Below are 24363 nucleotides of genomic sequence, written 5' to 3' on the forward strand. Positions count from 1 at the left end.
CTTGGGATATCCCCACGAACCTACTTGTAGCAACTCAAACCGACTTAAAAGCTCTTACTTTTTTATTCCTTGATGGATATGGAAGGTTTTGGTACCTATGGATGCGGAATGACGAGACCTACAAGACCATGTCACTTTCACCCCTGTAAGGTCAAGGTCAAGGTCAAAATCCAATTTTTTCCATTTTGGGCCACCAACGGGAATATGCAGTCCGGGCATTTTTCGAGGGTTTGGTACTTTTTTTAACAATAATTAATTTTTAAACACATATTTTAAAAGAATTTAACGTTTTCTATCCATATATATGAAAAATATTTCAAAAAAATAAAAAATAAAAAAGTTATTCGAATTTTAAAAAAACACACTATAATTGCAACAATACTTGGGGGTTAAAAATCTTTTTTTTGCAAAGTAATTTAAAAGGTATTATAACAATTACTTCAAGTCTGTACTATTCTGTAGGGATTCTGAAAATTTTACAGTTGAGTCTTTTCGTTTAAGACACTTTCCATCCCCCCAAACTTAGGACCTAAATCGTAAGTTTTTCGACTTAGGATGCAAATATTTTTTTTTATTTTTATTAGTTAGTGAATAATTTTTTGACATAAAACACACATTTTTATACTAAGTTGAATGATATATATCAAATAAACACAATATAAAAAAATGTTCATTTTTTTGCTGAACATCCGAAATCCGGATTTTCCAGAGATTCAGTACACATTTCGGATAAAAGAGCACAGTTTTTTTATTTCTTGAAATTTTAGCTCACAACCCCCATTTGTTTTGTTCATATTTGAAAGCTGTATTTAAAAATATAAACAAAAATTTTGTACGTTATAATATCGTTGCAAACCGGTTGTTCAAAGTCATGATTTTACATAGGGTTGGGGTAAATAATTAGAAAAAATCATTATATTTTTTTTATTTCTGCATTTATTTTAATATAACTTCACATGATCGTAGATACTGATGATTTAAACCACATTAACATAAAAAAGTTATGCTGAAATATAATTTTAATGCAAAACATAGGGGTAAAATGGTGCTATATTTATGTCAATATACATTTCAGGTGGGGTATTTGGATCAGTGATTAAAAAAATTTGGGACGGAATTAAGAAAAGTCTATACTTAAAAATATTTGCAACATATCATTCTTTAAAATTAAATAAAGTTCATTGCTCAACTCGAAAAATAAATTAGGTTTTCATAGTGGTACTTGTTAACGTCTTTACTATATATTACTATAGGGGAAAAGTACAAAGTTAAAATACTCGTTTAAAAATAAATATTAGTAAATTAAATTTAGAATGTAGGGATATATAATGTATCTGAATTCAAATAAATACTCGCATTCATGATTTAACCATTGGAAATGTATTTTTTTTGTATCTGGGTTATGCAATAGTTAGGTTACTGAAAACGGGAATATGCAGTCCGACAATAAAATCCGTTTTATGACTACATCTGTCATTAAGTCTTATATCTTCCACCGTTTACATGTTAATTCTATCTCTAAATATATTTATACAAGTTTCTATGTACGTAAAATATGGAATTTATGAAGAAAATTAAGTTTTATTCTCGGACTGCACATTCCCGATTTCAGTACCCAAAGTATAACACTTGGCGCGAAAACGAAAAACATTGTTTTTTGTCCAATTTTAATGATTTTGAGGTAAAACAACTATGGAAGGTTATAGAATATAATTTATTTCTTACTACTACGAACTATTATAGGTCGAAATGACCACAACCTGGCCACAATATTGGTAAAAACACCAGCAGGTGCGCGAAATGCGCGAACTAAAAATAGACTTGGCGCCAACTGAATAAAACGTTGTTTTAAGCTTAAATACTCAACATAAGGCTAATGAAAGTATATCAATATCTTAATTATTGCACACTCATTCAATTACATATTAAATATCACATTAAAAACGGTCATAAATAGTGATTTCCTTCGCCGTTACTCTATGTATATATTAAAATACTTAGGGTAATGAAATCGGGAATATGCAGTCCCACACTTAAACAGTAATAAAACCCCTAACAAGGTATTTTTTAATCATATTGATACAAATACATACATATCTAATTGATTTACGTATTGTATAACAAATGTAGCCATCAGAAACGGCCCTAAATAGCATAAAATTGATTTTCTTTACCGGACTGCATATTCCCATTCTTGAAACCCTAACTATTTCAATATAGACATAGAGTAAAAAAATCTACTTTGTTTAAGACCTCAAAATCTTTAAAAATAAGCATCTGCCATATGTTTTAATACATTTAAATGGTATTTCCTACTGGTAACAACATAATAATAAGCCGGAAATATTTTTAACTCTTTAAAACTATGAAGATTTATTAATTTTCCTTCAAATTGGTACATCTAAGCACTTATTTTTTTATTACTTTGTTAAACAATGTCCAATCTGGTTAAAACTTGGAAATAACCTTCATTGGGACTAGTTCTTACTATAAGTAACCCAGAAAATAACTTGCATAAGTTTCAAATAATTTTTATCTTTGAATTACAATGGCAATATATGAATTTTTCATCAAACCGGTATATCTTAACACTTGAAAAAAATCCTAACTTTGTTAAACAATGTCCAATCTGCTTGAAACTTGGAAATAGTCTTGATTGGATGTAGATCTTACTATTAGTAACACTGAAAATAACTTGGATAAGTTTCAAATAATTTTTATCTTTGAATTACAATGACAATATATGCATTTTTCATCAAGCCGGTACATCTTAACACTTAAAAAAAATCCTAACTTTGTTAAATAATGTCTAATCTGCTTGAAACTTGGAAATAACCTTCATTGGAACTTGTTCTTACTATTAGTAACACTGAAAATAACTTGGATAAGTTTCAAATAATTTTTATCTTTGAATTACAATGACAATATATGCATTTTTCATCAAGCCGGTACATCTTAACACTTAAAAAAAATCCTAACTTTGTTAAATAATGTCTAATCTTGTTGAAACTTGGAAATAACCTTCATTGGAACTAGTTCTTACTATTAGTAACATTGAAAATAACTTGGATAAGTTTCAAATAATTTTTATCTTTGAATTACAATGACAATATATGCATTTTTCCTCAAGCCGGTACATCTTAACACTTAAAAAAAATCCTAACTTTGTTAAATTATGTCCAATCTGGTTGAAACTTGGAAATAGTCTTGATTGGATGTAGTTCTTACTATTAGTAACTCTTAAAATAACTTGGATAAGTTTTAAATATTTTTTTTCTTTGAATTTCTATGAAAACTTATGAATTTTAAATCAAACCGGTATATTTTAACACTTAAAAAATATCCTAACTTTGTTAAACTATATCCAATCTGGGTAAAACTTGGAATAAATGTTCATTGGAACTACTGCTTACTAGTTATAACACATTCAATGACAAGGATAAGGTTAAAATATTTTTTAACTCTCAATTACTATGAAGTTTTATGAATTTTTCATCAAACCGGTACATCTTACCACTTCATTTGTTTTATAACTTTATTAAAACATGACTAATCTTGTTAAAACTTGGAATAAATGTTGATTGGGACTAGTGCTTACCAGTTATAACACATTGAATGACAGAGATAAGTCTGAAATACTTTTTAACAGTCAAATACTATGAAGATGTATCAAATTTTCATAAAACCAACAAATATTAAATGACCAATTTAGACTTTGAAGACATGCCTATAAGTATGCCTTTCACATTGCTGACAGATATAGCATTCCTCTGCACAGAAATACAGGTTGCATTGAATATTCAATGTCATTTCAGGAATTATTACAGGTTTATTTTTTTTTACTATATGTCTATATTGAAATACTTGGGGTAATGAAATCGGGAATATGCAGTCCGACACTTAAACAGTAATAAAACCCCTAAACAGTTATTTTTTAAATGGTATTGATACAAATACATACATATCTAATTGATTTACATATTATAAATCAAATACAGCCATGAGAAACAGCCCTATATAGCATAAATTGATTTTCTTTGCCGGACTGCATATTCCCACTTTTGCAACCCTAACTATTTCAATATAGACATAGAGTAAAAAAAAATCTCCTCTGTATGAGACCTTATAAGACTTAAAATAGAGCCTAAAATCAAATTATCATTCACGTACAGACAGACGAACAGTCGTATAATATTTTCAATACTTGCATTGTCTTTGAAATGTAAATATCTAATAAAACGGTAAGTTTGAATATGATATATTGACTAATAAGAAAATAATAAGCGCTTTACCATTTATATGTTTTATAAGGCGTAAAATAGGTCCTAAAGTCGTATTATCGTTAACGTACAGACATACGAACAGTCGTATACTATTTTCAATACTTGCATTGTCTTTGGAATAAAAATATCTTATAAAACGGTAAGTTTCAATATTATAACTTGACGTATAAGAAATTAATAAGGACTTTACTATAATATAAATGTTTTGTAAGGCTTAAAAATAACGCCTACAGTCGTATTATCGTTCACGTACAGACAGACGAACAGTCGTATAATGTTTCAATACTCTCATTGTATTTGGAATGTAAATACATAATTAAACGGTATTTTTAAATATTATAACTAAACGAATAAAACAATTATAAGCACTTAACCATAATATGAATGTTTCGTAAGGCTGAAAAATAGCCCTAAAGTCGTATTATCGTTCACGTACAGACAGACAAACAGTCGTATAATGTTTTCAATGCTTCGTTTGTCTTTGGAATATAAATATCTATTAAACTGGTAAGTTTCAATATTACAACTTGACCAATAAGAAATAAATAAGCACTTTGCCATGATATTAATGTTTTGTAAGGCTTAAACACGCTATTATAGCCATATTATCGTTTACGTACACACGGACGAACAGCCGTATAATGTTTTCAATGCTTCGTTTGTCTTTAGAATATAAATATCTATTAAACTGGTATGTTTCAATATTATAACTTGACCAATAAGAAATAAATAAGCACTTTACCATGATATTAATGTTTTGTAAGGCTTAAACACGCTAGTATAGCCATATTATCGTTTACGTTCACACGGACGAACAGCCGTATAATAATTTCAATGCGTCGTTTGTCTTTAGAATATAAATATCTATTGAACTGGTAAGTTTCAATATTATAACTGGACGAATAAGAAATAAATAAGCACTTTACCGTGATATTAATGTTTTTTAAGGCTTAAAATAGCGCCTATAGTCGAAATATTGTTCACGTACGGACGGACGAAAAGTCTGATAATTTTTTAAACGCTTGCACGGTCTTCAGAATACAAATATCTATCAAGTAGCAAAGTTTTAATGCTAACCCTTGATGAATAAGAAATAAATAAGCACTTTACCATGATATTAATGTTTTTTTAAGGCTTAAAATAGCGCCTATAGTCGAAATATCGTTCACGTACGGACGGACAAACAGTCTGATATTTTTTTAAACGCTTGTACGGTCTTCAGAATACAAATATCTATCAAGTAGCAAAGTTTTAATGCTAACCCTCGATGAATAAGAAATAAATAAGCACTTTACCATGATATTAATGCTTTTTAAGGCTTAAAATAGCGCCTATAGTCGAAATATCGTTCACGTACGGACGGACGAAAAGTCTGATAATTTTTTAAACGCTTGCACGGTCTTCAGAATACAAATATCTATCAAGTAGCAAAATTTTAATGCTAACCCTCGATGAATAAGAAATAAATAAGCACTTTACCATGATATTAATGCTTTTAAGGCTTAAAATAGCGCCTATAGTCGAAATATCGTTCACGTACGGACGGACGAACAGTCTGATAATTTTTTAAACGCTTGTACGGTCTTCAGAATACAAATATCTATCAAGTAGCAAAGTTTTAATGCTAACCCTCGATGAATAAGAAATAAATAAGCACTTTACCATGAGATTAATGGTTTTTTTAGGCTTAAAATAGCGCCTATTGTCGAAATATCGTTCACGTACGGACGGATGAACAGTCTGATAATTTTTTAAACGCTTGTACAGTCTTCAGAATACAAATATCTATCAGGTAGCAAAGTTTTAATGCTAACCCTCGATGAATAAGAAATAAATAAGCACTTTACCATGAGATTAATGTTTTTTTAGGCTTAAAATAGCGCCTATAGTCGAAATATCGTTCACGTACGGACGGATGAACAGTCTGATAATTTTTTAAACGCTTGTACAGTCTTCAGAATACAAATATCTATAAAGTAGCAAAGTTTTAATGTTAACCCTTGATGAATAAGAAAGATATAATACCTTACTATTATATACCCCCTTATATATATATGTGATATAAATAGTATAAATAAAAAAATTGAAAATCTTTGGTCAAAAGCACATTTTTCTAACAAAATGTTATAGAATATAACTTAAATAGTGTTTATTATTAATGCAAAGTACAAAGAACCTAAATTTAATGCTTTTATTTCGTGTTTTTGCATCTGAAATACTTAGGGTTTGGGTTTCGGGAAAATGCAGTCCGACTTTGGGGTTAAAAAAAAAATATTTTTAAATGATATAGAATAATAAAAATAATATATATAATACACATAATTATGACGAATTCATAGATGTAAACCGTTTTTTGATATCTTTAAAACAAAAAACTATAACAACTTATTTCAAGAAAAACGGGAATATGCAGTCTAACAATTTTTTGGGGTTATTAAATTTTGACGTAGAAAATGTTAATTAACGTCATTTAAAAAAGCCATAAACGTCAACAATAAACGTCTATTCAGATTACGTTAATGTTTATAAATAAAAAAATGACACACCGAATACCGCTGACCATATATATGCTGTTCATTTTTTATCTAATTAAAACTAAGGGAATATTTTTTGTCAAAACGGTCGACAATAATATATTACGTAATATGTGACGTTTTTGGCGTAATATATACATATAACAAAATAGTGGAAATCTTAGAGTCGAAGAGCTTGAAGAACGTTTTAAATGGCAAACATGGAAACTGGTGCAGTGAATTGAAAAGACAAAGCACGGCCTTTTTTGCTTTAGCAGAGGTAGATTCTGCCATTTTATACAGTGAAAGACGATTGGTAAAATTAATGCCCACATATGTGAAAAAGCTAACAACCTCAAGCTTATTGCCTCTATACGTCCACTGTTCTCTGCTTGCTAATCTCCCACCTCTTTTAAACACCACCGCCTTTTTTTTGCAATATTAACATTAATTTTGTACATTTGACAATAATTTTGTAGAACGTTAAGCTGTTTTTGTAATCCTATGACAGTATCTGCAATCAGCGCTATGTCATCAGCAAACATTAAAAGAAAAACCTCAACTTTATCAGGAAATAACTGCACACCACGTATATCTTCAGCACAAAGCATTGTATACAGTTCATTTATAAACATAACAAAAATTTTGGACTTAAATTACAGCCTTGTCGTAATCCAATCGGACATTCAAATACACCTGTAATTCCAGAGCTAGTTTTAACATATGCTTTGACATGATTGTATATAGACTGTATGGCTTTAAAAATATTTCCATGAACATCATTCTTTTGCAAAACATGATATAAAAGTCTGTGATCGATTGAGTCAAAAGCTTTTTGAAAGTCAATAAATGCAACATATAAAGACTTTCTTGTCATACTCAGATATTTTGTTACTATAGAATATAATATATAGGCGTTATCAATTGTTGAATAACCAGCTCTAAAACCACTTTGACTTTCACATATTTTGTCGTATACTTCGGTATAAAATGTTAGGCGCTTTGTCAGAATAGAAATATAAACTTTGCTCAAAACATCTATTAATTCCTCTGTAGTTATTTGTACAATTAACGTCACCTTTCTTATGTATAGGAACAATAACAGACACAGTTCACTGCTCAGGAAAGATACCTTGTTCAAAAAGCCTGTTAAAAACTCTTATGATAAAGGGTTGTAGTGCATTCAGACCATATGCTAAGTGTTTTGGTAACAATCTACCTCCAACAGATTTATTTACATTTAATGATTTAATACCATCTCTGACTTCAGTATCAGTTATTTCGGAGTTCAAAATAGTCTCCTGAGTATCGTCCAAACTGTGTTCGTTAGCTTCTAGTTCAACGTTATCAATCTGGTCATCATTTGTATTATCTGACAAAAGGTTGCTAAAATGTGTATACCAGTCATCAAGTGGTATTGTGGGTTCCATTCGTGGTTACCCAAGATAACATTTGATGTCTTGCCAAAACGACCTGGAATTATTAAGGTTTGATTCTAAGGAATAAAGGCTTTGTTTATTAAACTCAAATCTTGTTTGTTTGCAGATGCGTTTGTACTGTAGTTTACTTCCAATACAAATCTGTAGCTTATCATCTGATCTTGAAGTTCGAACATCACGAAGACACCTTCTGGCATGCAGCTTGGCAGCACGACATGCACCATTATACCATGTCTTATATTTTTTCTCGCTTTGACATCGTTTTACTTTTTTAAATATATTGCTACTCTCTGGTATTGCATTTTCTAGCTCAAACACTATACTATCAACACAGGATTCAGGATCATTTAACAATTTATCAACATTATTAAAACATCCATTTAGTACGTTTACACTTAAAATATCACTATAAAGACTTGCATCATCTATTTTGTAATAACACTTTTCACTTGCATGTTTATCGCTGCCTTGAGACTCAGTTCGCACCTTGACGCTAACACCTAGAGGCAAATGACAACTTTCCGATCTTAACCTTATATCAAAACTGCCAACAGAATCTAAAATACATTTAGTTGCAATAAAATAGTCAATAATGCTCCTTCCATTCTGTGAAATAAATGTAAAGTCTCCACTTTTATTTCCAAAACGGCCATTTAATATGTAACACCCATAAGTTTTACAAAATTCTATAAACTCACGACCGACCTTATTGACTATTGTATTCTGTGACACTCTATCATTACCAATATCCCCATCAAGAATATCAATAAGGTCACTAAATTCGGGGATATATTTTTCATTGCATACAGTATAGTCAGCACTATCAGAAGTACGAGCATTAAAATCTCCACTTACGAATAGTTCATGGTTACATAAGTCAAATTCACTCAAAATATCTTCTAATTGCTGACGAACTGAGGTTCTACAAGTTTCGTACACTGCAGAGTTCTCTGGTGGAATGTATATACTAGCATACAGAACATTTTTGTCAAAAGAAAATAATGCCTTATCTAAAACAAGTATTACGCCATGGGTAAATTCATTACAAACCTGTTTTACATATTTCGCAAAGCAGTTTTTTACACATATTAACACACCACCCACAGCACGACCACCTACTCTAGACTTTTGTGCAATGCATGTAAAAAAATGCAACGCCAGTTCTAAGCCACTTTTGTTCATAACTTATCTTCCAAATCTACGTCTTAATGCAGTTATTCATGTACCCAGGTTCGAATCTTGCTGGCACCCCAAGTGAAGCAACCGGAAGTCTGGGGCGCAAACTCTTGAAGCTATTTTGTTGCAATGGCAATTCTAAGCAACTTTTGTTCTATATCTTATCTTCCAAATCTACGTCTTAGTGCCGTTATTCATGTTTGAAGATATTATACTATTATACTATTCTCTCAAACAGTTAAAATTCAGGTTCGAACCTTTTTGAACCTCAGTGTCGAGCCAACCGGAAGTCCAGGACCGCAACACTTGACTCCACTTTGTTGAAGCGGTAATTCTACACAACTTTTGTTCTATAACTTATCTTCCAAATGTTCGTCTTCATGCAGTTAAAAATATTCAAAGATATTCAAATGGGTCAGGGTGGCCCATTTCAAGTGGCCCATTTCGTCATTTTGCCTATACCCTAACCCTAACCCTAACCCTAACCCTAACCCTCTCTGAAGCAGGTCGACTGCGCCAAAGGCCACCAATTTGCAAAATGCCACTATTCAACAACGACACTGTTAAGCAAAAGGCCGCTATTCAGCATTTGCCACTTTAGCGCAAAGTGCATATATTCAGCAATTGCCCCCAAAAAGCAAAGCGCCCCTATTTAGCAATTGCCTCTATAAATCAAAGCGCCCCTATTTAGCAATTGCCCCCAAAAAGCAAAGCGCCCCTATTTAGCAATTGCCCCTATAAAGCAAAGTGCCCTTTTTCAGCAATTGCCCCCAAAAAGCAAAGCGCCCGTATTCAGCAATTGCCCCTGAAAAGCAAAGCGCCCCTATTCAGCAATTGCCCCCAAAAAGCAAAGCGCCTCTATTCAGTAATTGCCACAATAAAGCAAAACATTTAGAGGGTAATAGAGATACCTAACATATAGAGTTTAGTTTAGTTTAAACTATATATGTTAAGTTTCTCTAATACCTAACATATATGGTGGTTTCCTTGAATATATTCTAGGTATTTTTGTCAGAATATATCTCCACAGGTTAAACTACCAGTAAGTTAGCCCGTTTGGTTCACAGCACTTTGTGAGCTCATATATAAAAAAATGAAAGGGGAGCCCCGGCACGGAGGCGTCCCCGGTGCCCGGCGCGCGCGCGCTAATGAGCGCAGCGTGCACACACGGGTTGATTTGGGCGCCGCGCGGAGCTCCCCACACAGGTACACGGTAGTTCACCCGTTCAATCTACCATAAAAAAACTACATCCGGCGCGCCAAAGTGGCGGGCCATCGTACCGGAAGTAGTGTTATCTCGATAACAAAAAGAGATATCTCAATTCTGTTTTCAGATTCCTTTTCAGAGTACCCCGAAACCTGGCGAGTAACTTTTTTCTAAAGAAAATCTCACAGAATGAACAAATGGATTAATATGTTGTTGTTTTTAGCCACCCAAAAATGGCCATTCGCCCACGTACGGACGAACGCACTTGGAAACACCAAAGTGTCGTACACCGTTCGACGCGGTTTTTTTTCCCTAGGCGCCTGTCCAAGTTTTAATATGATACCTCTTAAGACAAAATAGTGATTACCAAAAAACATATCGCGCGGACTCTATAGAGAGCACATTTCTCTCGCCTGTATCGCCCCACGACCTCGTACGGGCGAACGAACAAGTATATGTCCATAATTCTTTTTGTGTTAAAACAGGTATAGAATAAACTAGATAATGAGGAAATTTCAAAAGCATTGCACAAAAACTAAAGGTACGAGACAAATTTCAAACCAGGACGCTTCTTTAATTACATGTGAAACTCGGCCCGCATGGCACTTTTGGTCCCAGACAGGCGGACACACGTCGTTTATTGCATTGATTTTCACATGTCCGTCTAGGGCATGGTTATAACTCAAACAAATGGGTGTTTCCTCGGCTATATATCGGGTAATTTTGTCATAACATAATATCACCACAGGTAAAACGGCCCGTAAATTGACCCGAGAGCTTTGCGTGTTCATATATTCACTAGCAGATGCACCTGGCACTCCGCTGTTAATGGTCTTTGGTCAATATCTACCAAAAAAATCAATTTCCGGCGCTGCAAGCTGGCTGGCGGCAAACCGGATGTCGCTCCATCTTGAGAACCGAATCTGATATCACGATTCTGATTTCAGATTTGTGTTCTGCATGCCCTAAAAATCATACAATAGCAACTCTGTTAGCAGTCAAGGTATCGCGTTCGAGCAGGTACCCGTCCGTCCGCGGGTACCGGGCTCGAGCCCGGCCGCGAACTTGACGGCTATGGACGCAGCTCGCCGAGACCTTACAACGGTAGCTCGTTCGCCCCGATCTTAAATTACATTCGCAATGACGGGTTATAACATAGACATGAATGCGCGTGTTGATTTCATTAATTCCTTAAAAAATCATTGTTGCGAACAGGGCGTGGAAACTTCGGGTCAATGAAGGCAAATGTCCTGCCCGTGTTAACACGGTACAGAAATAATTCCAACTTGGTCCCCGGGTGTGCTGGGGATCGTCGGGCGAAGCACGATGGTGATTGTCAACAGGAACAATTTGCTGGGAAAAAGACGTATTTAGACATAAGTATTGAGCACTAAACTGTTATTATTCCGAATACAGGTACGAAACCTTGCACACAGCTAGGTAAACGTGTCCCCCGTTACGTTGTGCTCGTGAAACTTCATCTCTAAAGCCCAAGTACCCGCACGGGAGGTGGGGTCGACGGCAGGATGGCGGCCGTGTGTCATACGGGTTATAACATAGTATGCGCGTGTTGGTTTCATTAATTCATTTAAAATTCATTATTGCGAACAGGGTGTGGAAACTTCGAGACAATGAAGGCCTATGTACTGCCCGTGTAACCATAGCAGAGAAATAATTTTAACTTAGCACGGGTGTGCTGGGTATCCTCTGTCCATGCATGCTGGTGAATGTCAACATAAGCAGTTTGCTGAAAGAAAGCCGTATTAAGACATAATGTTTGAGCACTAAAACGTTATTATTCCGTGTACACCTACAAAACCTTGCACACAGCTAGGTAGACGGGTCCCCAGTTAAGATGTTCTCGAAAAACCGTATTTCTAAAGTGCATGTAGCCGAGAGGCGAGGTGGGGGCGGCAGACGGCGGCGTTTATAACATTCAAATGAATGCGCATGCTACTGCCCGTATACTGGAATGCGACAGATTTAAATGCTCATATAAAGAAAGAGAGCCATTAACGTGTCCCCCAGCTAACAGTGCTTGGGCAAGCGTGTTCTAAGCGTTCCTGTGCCCGTGCGCGCCAGTCGCGCGCTGAAACGCTAATGACCACCGTGTTAATCTTATGTTTCGTATCACTGTAGATGTACGCTCGTGTCAATGAAGAGTGGCAAACAATAATGCCCAGGGCGTCCCTGAGTGAGCCGCCGGTCGTCGGCGATCACACGCCGCTGCATTCAACATATATGCACGTTTTGTCGCAATAAAATGAATAAGAACCTCAGTACGTAAATAGCTAACCGTCCAAACCGAATGTGAATCTGGTCGCCCTTATATACACTTCGCCTCATACATGGCGCAGGCACACCATTTGTTTTGAAATGTAAAAATGACACTGTTCTCGTAGCGTTTTGACAAATAACTGGAAAATGAGATAAACCCTGAACCAAAATAATCAAAGGGAGGTAATAAGTCGCCGAGACGGAGGCTGGGGGGTGGGGGTGGGTGGGGGTGTGGCTGGATAAATTATGAACGACCGTTCCTCAGCAGCCAGTGGGCCGATCCGGGCGATTGAAGTACTGTTGGATAGGGCTCGACGATACCTTAACGAACCGACCGCGCTAGCCCCGTAGCTTGGACTGTCCCGGGGTCTGGGCTCGAAGGGCGTTCTGAAGTTTAGCGTCTTATGTTTACAATGCACGACAAAATCATGTTATCTCTCGGTGTTGTACCAACCATTCACCGTGTACAATGTTACTGAGAAAAAATAACAACACGTAATTATTGAGCACCAGGATGTCAGTGCTGGCGCAAGGGCCTGTCGGTCTAGATTTTCACGCCTCTGAGGCGGACACGCGAGGTGCGAACGACCCTTCCCCACACAGGCCACTGCCTGCCAATAAGGTGTCATTTAGCACCTCGCTCGGTGTGGGTACAATGGGCCCCTACTGGCATGTGCCACTGTTCATGAGCAATGCCAGTCAATTTAGGGCGTTCGTATATAATCGGACACTGCCGCTGAGACAGCCACAGTTTATCTTGACTATTCACACACTGAACTTGTTCATATCACAAACAATGCCAGGACATAGAAACATGAAGAGATGCCCACTCTGCACGAGCATCGTGCAGCGTCTAAGGGCACATGTAAGAAGTCAACACGGTTACAGGCTAACCGAGCTGCAGGTGAAGATCGTCGCCAACATCGGCAACATCCAAGGGCGCACGGCTTACCGGGGCCGCCTGTACAAGATATGCCTGGTGGACGGCTGCGGAGCCGTGACACGGTTCATTACCGCTCACCTTCGGAGGCAGCACGCGCTCGACACTGATGATATACGCCGGCTCCATGCGCAGCCGGTCGGCAGGTACGAGATGCCAGACATGGAGATGGTCCAGGACGGGCGACCAATGCCCGCCGAGGTGGCCGACCGATCCGAGGACCAGCACGATGAGCTGACCGTTGCGACTACAGACGGCCGCCCTAGAGACAGTACTGACAAGCCAGTCATTGGAGCGGAAGGGGACGCCGCAACCTCAGGATCCAGCCCGGACCGCGATGAGCAAGGCGCGACACCCGGCCGTCCTCGTGTGCAGCTGGGCGCGGACGCACTTGAGTTCCGCCGGCACCTCCAGCGTCGCGCCGGGGGGCAGCGGACAGCCGATATAGCCGAACAGTACGCACGGACTACGCAGAAGTTCCTTGACTACTGTGGGGAGGGCATCCCCGGTGAGGTCGCGCTGAGCCGGCACAACGTTGAGGACTACCTTGATCACTGCGAAAGTGAGGGGCTAGCGCCGGGAACGCTCACGAGCCGGCTGACCATACTACTATTGTTCGCCAGCTGCCTCCACTACCTGGGTCGCCTGACCGCCGAGCGCCTCGCCGCGATCAACGCCTCGCTCGAGGGTACCAAGCGATCGCTCAACAAGCAGAAGGTCAGACGTAGGCTGACACTAGCCGCAAAGGACAGAGAACAAGTCGTGGCTCCCGGAAACCTGAGTGTGTTCTACGAACACAGCACGAACACGGCGACAATAGACCGCGCGGTGCTTGACGGAGTCGGGCCGGCCAATGTAAACCGCGCCCGAAGATACATTATGTCAAACTTCCTACTCGCCTCTGGGGCGCGAAGCGGCGTCTTGGAGGGTTTGACGATCGAGGAGATAGAGGCGGCCAGACGGGAGGTGGCCGTGGACGGCACCGTCTACTACGTGATTGCCGTCGCTAACCACAAGACGGCCAATCTGGGGAGTTTTCTTATACCGGCACTTGAGCGGTGGCACCTGGCAGCACTGGCACTGTGTCGTTACGTCCGTGAGAGTACACCCACGGCCACCCACCCCTTCGTGTCGAGCACCGGACGGCCATTTCCTAGCAGTAGGGTGGGGTACGAGTTACGAGAAGCGTGGCGCGAGACTGGCTGCCAGGCTGCGTACGGGGATTTCAGCAGTACGAAAAATAGGAAACGCTTCGCCACCCTAATGGCAGACTTCCGGCCGGACATGCGGGATGCGGTCGCGCGCCAGCTCAGGCATAGCAGCGAAACGGAGAGGCGTTATTACGACCTCGGTTCCGGGCCCTCACAGGCAGTGAACACAGTGAACGTAGCGAGGAACGTGGAGCGGGCTTGTGAGCTCCAGCAGCTTCACTAGGTGGCGCCTTAGTGCAATTTGATGTTATTTGATTTGTTTATATGTAATCGGAACAGTATCTGTTAAATGGTTCACTTTCTGGAACACGCACACTTTGAAATAAACTATTTCCTAGTTGTAGACATTGTGTTCTTTTATATACCCAAAGATGTCATGTTTTCCAATCGATTAACAAGATCGAAGGAGCGACTTAAGAATCGTTGACTGTTTATTTCATCACCTAAAATACCAGTAACCACAGACCTATTTGGAGATATGGTAGATATATTTGGTGAAATTCTGGGTTAAAATTTTTGGATTTTAGTATCGCCCGATAGTTTGATACGTTGTGTAAGTTTGTGCGCTGAAAAAGAATCTGAAAACCGTTTCTCGATATCTCAAATATTAACAAAGTTATTCAGGTTTAAAGTATATTAAAGGGGCTCTGCCAAAATTTTGGGATTCAATATTCGGACTACAATACCGACTTTTAATATGATTTCTAGAGTAAATCAGTGCCCTGAGTACGAATCTGAAAACCGTTTTTCGATATCTAAATTATTCAAAAAGTTATAAAGGTTAAAAGCATTTTTAAAGGGTCACATTTCGGGGTAAAAATAAATTTCTACTAAAATACCGACTATAATATATGAATTATGGGGTAAATTAGTGCTCTAAATACAAATCTGAGGTCCTTTTTGCCATATCTTAAATAAAAATAAAAATAATAATGTTCAGAGCGAAAAGGCACAGCTTTTCTGCCACCCCGGACCCCAGCGGTTCGGGTAGAAGGAATACAGATATCGAAAAACGGATTTCGGATTTCAATTCTGCGTGAAAACTTACCACTAAACACTCACCAGCCTTAACTCCTTTACCTCTTGTTCATTTTTATTTTCATTTTTACTGTATAATTCTCCGCTGTAAAAATTTGGAGATCAATTCTTGGACTTCAATATCGTTTGGCCGCCGCGCGGAGCTCCCCACACAGGTACACGGTAGTTCACCCGTTCAATCTACCATAAAAAACTACATCCGGCGCGCCAAAGTGGCGGGCCATCGTACCGGAAGTAGTGTTATCTCGATAACAAAAAGAGATATCTCAATTCTGTTTCGTATCACTGTAGATGTACGCTCGTGTCAATGAAGAGTAGCAAACAATAATGCCCAGGGCGTCCCTGAGTGAGCCGCCAGTCGTCAGCGATCACACGCCGCTGCATTCAACATATATGCACGTTTTGTCGCAATAAAATGAATAAGAACCTCAGTACGTAAATAGCTAACCGTCTAAACCGCATGTGTATCTGGTCGCCCTTATATACACTTCGACCCCTACATGGCGCAGGCAAACATTTGTTTCGAAATACAAAGATAGACCAAGAGCCCGTGCCGAAGCCGGGCTCCCTTTGTTGGACCTGGAAACGCGACGGCAACTTCACTAGGTGGCCCCTAAGTGCAATTTGATATAATGTGATTTGTTTTTATGTAATCGAAATAGTATCTGTTAAATGGTTCACATTCTAGAATACGCACACTTTAAAATAAACTGTTTCCAAGTTGTAGACATTTGTGTTGTTTTATATACCCAAAGATGTAATGTTTTCCAATCGAAGATCGAAGGAGCGACATAAGAATCGTTGACTGTTTATTTCATCACCTAAAATACCAGTAACCACAGCCCTAACCCTAACCCTAACCCCTAACCCTAACCCCTAACCCTAACAGGCAGACAGACAGACAGACAGACAGACAGAATAAACCACAGGAGGCAAGCATGTTAAAAAAAAATCGTTTTTTTTTTTGCCAAACATTAGTTAAGTACACTATACAAATATGTTCACTAATGTCTAACGATGATTTTGGAATGTACGCTGGATACACTTTTTTTTTACAAAATCTATGTCCGTAACCCTAGCCTAACCCTAGGTGTATTTTGCTTTTAGAATAAATTGCCTGCCTGCCAACTGTTAGCTGGCTGCCAATTGCCAGCTGGCTGCCAACTGTTAGCTGTTAACAGGCTACCAGCTGTCTGCCAACTGTTAGCTGGCTGTCAATTGCCAGCTGGCAGCCGTTCACAAGGCGGCTGCCAAAGCGGCTGTATACTGTTAACTGGCTGCCAATTGCCAGCTGCCAATTGGCAGCCGGCTGCCAACTGTTAGCTGTTAACAGCTGGTTGCCAACTGTTAGCTGGCTGTCAATTGCCAGCTGGCAGCCGTTCACAAGGCGGCTGCCAAAGCGGCTGTATACTGTTAACTGGCTGCCAATTGCCAGCTGCCAATTGGCAGCCGGCTGCCAACTGTTAGCTGTTAACAGCTGGTTGCCAACTGTTGGCTGGCTGCCAATTGCCAGCTGGCAGCCGTTCACAAGGCGGCTGCCAAAGCGGCTGTATACTGTCAAATGGCTGCCAATTGCCATCTGCCAATTGTCAGCCGGCTGCCAATTGCCAGCTGGCTGCCAACTGTTAGCTGTTAACAGCTGGTTGCCAACTGTTAGCTGGCTGCCAATTGCCAGCTGGCAGCCGTTCACAACGCGGCTGCCAAAGCGGCTGTATACTGTCAACTGGCTGCCAATTGCCAGCTGCCAATTGTCAGCCGGCTGCCAATTGCCAGCTGGCTGCCAACTGTTAGCTGTTAACTGCTGGTTGCCAACTGTTAGCTGGCTGCCAATTGCCAGCTGGCAGACGTTCACTAGGCGGCTGCCAAAGCGGCTGTATACTGTCAACTGGCTGCCAATTGCCAGCTGCCAATTGTCAGCCGGCTGCCAATTGCCAGCTGGCTGCCAACTGTTAGCTGTTAACAGCTGGTTGCCAACTGTTAGCTGGCTGCCAATTGCCAGCTGGCAGCCGTTCACAAGGCGGCTGCCAAAGCGGCTGTATACTGTCAACTGGCTGCCAATTCCCAGCTGCCAATTTTCAGCCGGATGCCAACTGTAAACTGGCTGCCAATTGGCAGCTGGTTGCCAACTCTAAAGGGCCTAAATCTGCATTTTCCCGTTTCGGACTGCATATTCCCGTTTCGGACTGCATATTCCCGTGCAAAACCCTAACCCTAACCCTAACCCTAAACCCGACTTTGACAATAACTCTGGCGGCGTAGGAATTAGGCTAAACTCGTAATGTACGAATTCCATCACGTTTTCATTCGTGTGTTCTTTAGCGTATTTTTTGACCAGCGGCCAAACATCTTGTCTAGCTGTTTCCGATACGACGTAGAATACAAAATCGGCGTTCTTCAAGTGACGATCGATCTCGTCTACGGGAGTCATTTCGTTACATTGGTAAACAGTAAATCTATGTTTTTCAGTCTTAGAAAGCGCTTGAATCGCTTCATTCAATTGAGTAACAAAGTTCGAAACATTCGACTCCGCCACTTTTGAGCCGATCACAAACAATTTGCTATGCATTTTATAGCTTTATTTTTCTATTTTTTGTTATTTAGACTATAAAGTGTTTTTGGTGTGTTTTTATTCATCAAAAAGGTTCGCTATTTAATATTGGCGTTGTAAAACTCATTGCAGTTAACTATACTAAACGTTAATCTCTTTTTTTATTCTTGAAATTATATATATCGTTTTTCTTTTAACACTAAAGCCGCAGTAACTTAGCAACAAAACATACAGTAACGATGGACACGCTTTATTTTATACTAAAACGTACGGAACAATGCACCGGACCTCAACCGTTAGAATACTACAGATATTTGGCGGCGTTCTACGAACCAGTTCTCAACTTTAAGACTAGAAAAGACGTTTGTCTCGAACTAAACATAAATCCTGATGAACCGATTATTATTATTACAGATTCATCATCCTCATCATACGGTGAATACGAAATACACTCGGAATCGTTTTCAGCATTAATTGAAAATAAATCGGGTTTGGTTTACCCGTCACCCTGCGAACTAACTGAATGCGAAGAAACGGCTTGTGAGACTATCGTTGGGACGGTGGCTCAGTTTTTCAACTCGTCGACCACCATTACGACCATACCCAGCAAGATGTCTGGTGACACTTTGCGGACGCTCAAAGACATCAAACCAGATGTTCCGTTTACAGGCTTATATTACGGTCCTGATAGTAATGACACGTTTTTTCTGTGTAAGGAGTGTGCCGACTATGAGGATTACGGTAATCAGATGTGCCATTCGTGCGCTCAATGGTTCGTGAACGGAAAAACCGATAGCCAGGATTTGGATTATATGTCTGATTCGTCGGATAAATCTGATTCGTCGGACGCTGAAACTATTATATACTACCCGTATTGCCAAAAGGATAAAGAAGAATGGGACTTAATCGATGCGTGTAGGGCATTTTCTGTTTTGCAGAAATTAGGTATTCGTCAATACGAACAAATATACCTCGAGTTAACGTCGTCGTCACCAGCATCAACGGAACTAAAATTGTTAGAAATTTGAGAGACACAAAACTTGTTATTTCTTTATTTGTTACCATTCAACTGATGAAGCTTGTACTACAATTAAATTACTCTTTTATTCATCAGAAAAATTATGAAAAAACGCTGTATTTATATAATAACTCTAACTTTTTACCATCTAACGATTCAACGAACTACAAATATACTTTTCAAAAAACTTTTTATGTTTTTAACGTTTAAAATCGTTAAAGACTAGTTTTTAACTAACGAAAAATATCTCGCGTGCACTAAAAAATGATTTTTGTTCGTATGTTCGACCAAAAAAAATAATAAAATAAATATCTATGGAATTAACGCTATTAACGTTAATGATAACCAAAACTTTTGAAATTAACGTTAATAAACGTTAATTTAAGACTATTAGTATATAAAGCAAAAGCTTATTACAATTTATCAGTTAACTTTTTTTTACAGAACATGAAGGGCGTAAGCTCTTCATTCCCTTATGTCGTAAAATGAAGAAGATTCCTTTTATAAGTTTTTAAAAAAAAGAACATCCATTCGACGGCTAAATGCGGCGCAACAACGAATAGCAGCGATGATTTTTCGTATAAATGATGAATTATACGAATATCAGCGATCATTTTTCGTATAACTGATGAATTATATTGCCGCCAGTTTTAACATATTTTACGCAAAACGTACACCAATTTTTCATTAAAACCAAATCTGATTAAAAAGGACGTTAAATTGTTTTTGGTAAAAATGAAGATTTCTACACATACTGTTCTCCGTCGAAATGAAAACCACACAAAAACTGCTGCTGATACATGGAACAAAATCAAGATGTATATATGTATATAAATCTTCATATTCATCGCATAATCTTTCATACTTCAACTACGATGAAAAAAGTGTTTCGATCATTTGTTGTAAACTATTGACACAAAAACAACCTCCTGTACCATTACAACGACGAATGAAAAAAAAGCTAACATTCTGCTTATAATTACTACAAGAATTACTACCATATAATTCTACTACTACAAGAATTTAACGCTATATATATCTACTACTAAAAGAATTTAACGCTATATATATCTACTACTAAAATAATTTAACGACATATAATTCTACTACTACAAGAAATTAACGCTATATATATCTACTACTACAAGATTTACCGACAACTATCTACTACTAGAACTAACAGCATATTGTTATACTACAACTATTACCTCAAATTTAAGCTAATTTATTGGTTCTGCTATGAAATCATACAAAAATGCTTTTTAACAAAACCAACGAGTTTTAAAATTTATCACCTAATTGTATTCATGTTTGGATTCATGTTGTATTCATGTTTGGATTCATGTTTTTGTATATAATTATTCATTTTAAGTTCATTCCATACATTATTCATAAAAAAACCCCAATTTTTAGTTAATTTTAAGTTATTCATGTTTGGATTCATGTTTTTGTATATAAAATATTCATCATTAAGTTCATTCCATACATTATTAAAAAAAAAAACAATTTTTAGTTAATTTTAAGTTCATTATTTTTTTTTGTATCAAAAAAACGCGAGTGTGTGTTTGTTTGTCTCATTTGTATATTCAACGAATAATATGAAACTTTTTAAGATAATCTATTTTGATTTTTGTAAAAACAAGATAGCTCTTAGCAAAATGGCAGCTGATTTTTGTAAATACGTGAAACATTTTTGAGTGTATAAAACTAGTCATTATCGTATATAATCAAGATTTTAGTTTTTGTATAAATGAAGCGAGTGGTTGTTTGTGTTAAAATGATTTTTCGATTTGTACATAAAATAAAAAATTTGAAAACGTATACCTTATTTCTTATTTTTTCCAATTCGGGTGTTTGCATTTCTACTACTTCTACTTCTTTTTCTACTTTTTATAGACCTACGCCATGTATACGAATATGGAGGAACCAGAAGTTAGACCTTCCTAGCCGTTCATCTAAAAATTCATACTTACTTCATAGTAAAAAAGCGCCGAAACTAACTAAAATGAGGAGTACTTGCGCGTTACGATATATATAGTTTGAAATTAAGAAAAAATATAAATTGTGTGTGAAACGAGAAAATCTTTTACACTTCGCTAATATTGTGTATCCATTTTTCGGCGAACGTGTTAAGCCTTATTACATCTAGTATCATTCAGCCGGTGAACGTGTTAAGCCTTATTACCTCTAGTATCATTCAGCCGGTGAACCTAAAAAAACTTAAAAACCCTGGTTTTGTTCGAGTTACTTCCGGGTTTGCAGTCAATGTTACTAAATATAGATTTTAATAGAAAATCGATAAATGCTGAATGAACGGGTTTGGTTATCTACGTTTCTATATTTTACGGTGAACCAGTTTAAAAAATTTGTACAGCTAGTATAATTCAACCGATGAACTGAAAACTAAATTTGTTCAGCTAGTATCATTCAGCAGATGAACTGAAAACTAAATTTGTACAGCTAGTATCATTCAGCCGGTGAACCGAAAAACTATTTGCTGAAGGTTTACCGCTAAGATGTAGTTTTTGCAGTTCAATGTTACTAAATATAGATTTTAATAGAAAATCGATAAAATGCTGAATGAACAAGTTTATTTTCTACGTTTTCATATTTTACGGTGAACGAGTTTACAGAAAGTATCATTCAGCCGGTGAACCGAAAACTATTTGCCGAAGGTTTGCCGCTAAGATGCAGTTTTTGCAGTTCAATGGTTTGTTACTAAATATAGGTTTTAACTGGAAATCCTAAATAAATGAGCTAAATACGTTTATTATTGGAAAACCATTAAACACACGAACGTTAAAAAATTTGGCTGCGCGTTTTTGGTTGGTTGCGTCGATTATTATAAGACCCATTTTCTGAAAATGAAACGATTTCTATTTATAGTAACAAAAACTTAGTTTCGGTGAAAAATGAATGCTAGTAAAATAAAGAAGACTGGCTGGTTCACCGGATGAATGTCATAAGAGTTCAATTATTTGGCTGGTTCTCCGGATGAATTTCATAAGAGTTCAATTATCTGGTTGGTTCTCCGGATGAATTTCATAAGGGTTTAATTATTTCAATCGGTTTTGCCGAATAACCGCGAGGTTTACGACAATTTTGTGTTCGGTTATGTATTTAATTAACGTAGTTTATCGTTTTTTTACAAAAACTGTCCGGCTAATATATATATATATATATATATATATATATATATATATATATATATATATATATATACACGCACTATCGTTTAAAAGTTTATAATATCTAGAATCAATTAAACGAGTTTACTGTCAACTTCACTTTTAAACAATATTTCCGACCCGCATTTTCGGTTAGAACGTTTTTCGGTGTATGTACATTACCGTTCAACTACGCTCGATAATAATTTTCCATGAAACCGTGAAATGAAATTATGAAACTACTCTCGATAATAATTTACCATGAAACCATAAAACTACATTTACCATGAAAACATGAAACTACGCTGGGTAATAATTCTTTAGTTAAAAATCAAAAAAGAACAACAAAAAACCAAAAAGGACAAACTCTCGATAATAATTTTAGTTAAAAACCAAAAAAACAAAAAGGACAAAAAACCAACACTGCGATGTACACTCGATAATCATTGTTTAGTTATAAATCAAAAAAAAAAGAAGAAGAAACAACCAAAAAGGACATAATATTTTTAGAATACATGAAACTACGCTCGATAATAATTTTTTAGTTAAAAATCAGAAAAGAAGAAAACCAAACCAAAAAAAAAGGACGAACCCCGTAAGGGAACGAATTTAAAAATGAGTTTTAGTATGCTGGATGAAAACGGCGAGTTATATAGGGACGAGTTCGGAGACACTTACCTTCACGCGGCTATAGTGTTTAGGAACGAGGCTGAGGCTTTGAGTATCATAGAATCGGTAGCACCAGAGTTTTTAAACGTAAAAAACAATAGCGGTCAAACGCCTATGCATTTGGCTATCGTTACCAATCAGTCGGTTATTGTGGGTAGTCTGGTAACGTACGGTTCGCGGGTGACCGTTACTACGCAAAATGAGAACGGCGAAACGGCTTTTCATTTGGTGGCGAGATTGGGATTTGTGGATTGCGCGAGAGCTCTACTGAGACCTTTCGTCGGGGCAAAGTTCAATTCTAAAACGTTTCGCGATACGAGCTTACCTAGCGAATGTAAGATTAGAAACTACGATGGCTTAACGGCCCTTCATTCCGCGACTATCGTAGGTAATATGAATATGGTTAAACTACTGTTGGCGATCAGCCCTTACGCGGTGAATGTGCCTGATGGTAAAACTGGTCGGACGATTCTTCACCAGGCTTGCGTTGACGGGAGAATAGATTTGGTTCGACATTTATTGAAATCCAAAGTGTGCGAGATCAACGCGAAGACTTATAGCGGTTACACCTGTTTAGATTTCGCTAAAGATCGTGGGCACGAAGAAATCTTCACGTGTCTGGCTGCTGCTGGCGCTAGACTATCGAACGATGTGCGTGATGGTGATGAAGATTGAGTGTGTGTGTGTATGACTACTAAAATTTTTATTTCGTTATAAAAAACTAAAAACTGTTTTGCTGGTGAATGTTCTATGTTATAAAAAACTAAAAACTGTTTTCCGGTGAATGTTCTATGTACGAGTTTGTTTGCTATAGCGTTTTCATTGGATTATTTAAAGCTCGTTAAAAAAATAAAATATTCAACTTTCTGCGTTTTTT

At 37.4% G+C, this 24363-nt stretch overlaps 1 protein-coding gene across 1 annotated transcript; it reads left to right on the plus strand.

Moving 5' to 3' along the window:
- Window positions 1-23432: 23432 nt before the first annotated feature.
- LOC128205896 (NF-kappa-B inhibitor epsilon-like) lies at window positions 23433-24161 on the plus strand. The gene has a single exon (XM_052907952.1). The coding sequence runs from the start codon at window positions 23433-23435 to the stop codon at window positions 24159-24161; it is 729 nt and encodes a 242-aa protein (XP_052763912.1).
- The last annotated feature ends 202 nt before the right edge of the window (window positions 24162-24363 follow it).

This window comes from Mya arenaria, chromosome 10 (assembly GCF_026914265.1).
Source record: "Mya arenaria isolate MELC-2E11 chromosome 10, ASM2691426v1".
NCBI classification, from domain to species: domain Eukaryota; kingdom Metazoa; phylum Mollusca; class Bivalvia; order Myida; family Myidae; genus Mya; species Mya arenaria.

Bases quoted from the DNA above. Each gene is read 5' to 3' on its own strand.
- LOC128205896 (XM_052907952.1), top strand. From the start codon at position 23,433: ATGAGTTTTAGTATGCTGGATGAAAACGGCGAGTTATATAGGGACGAG.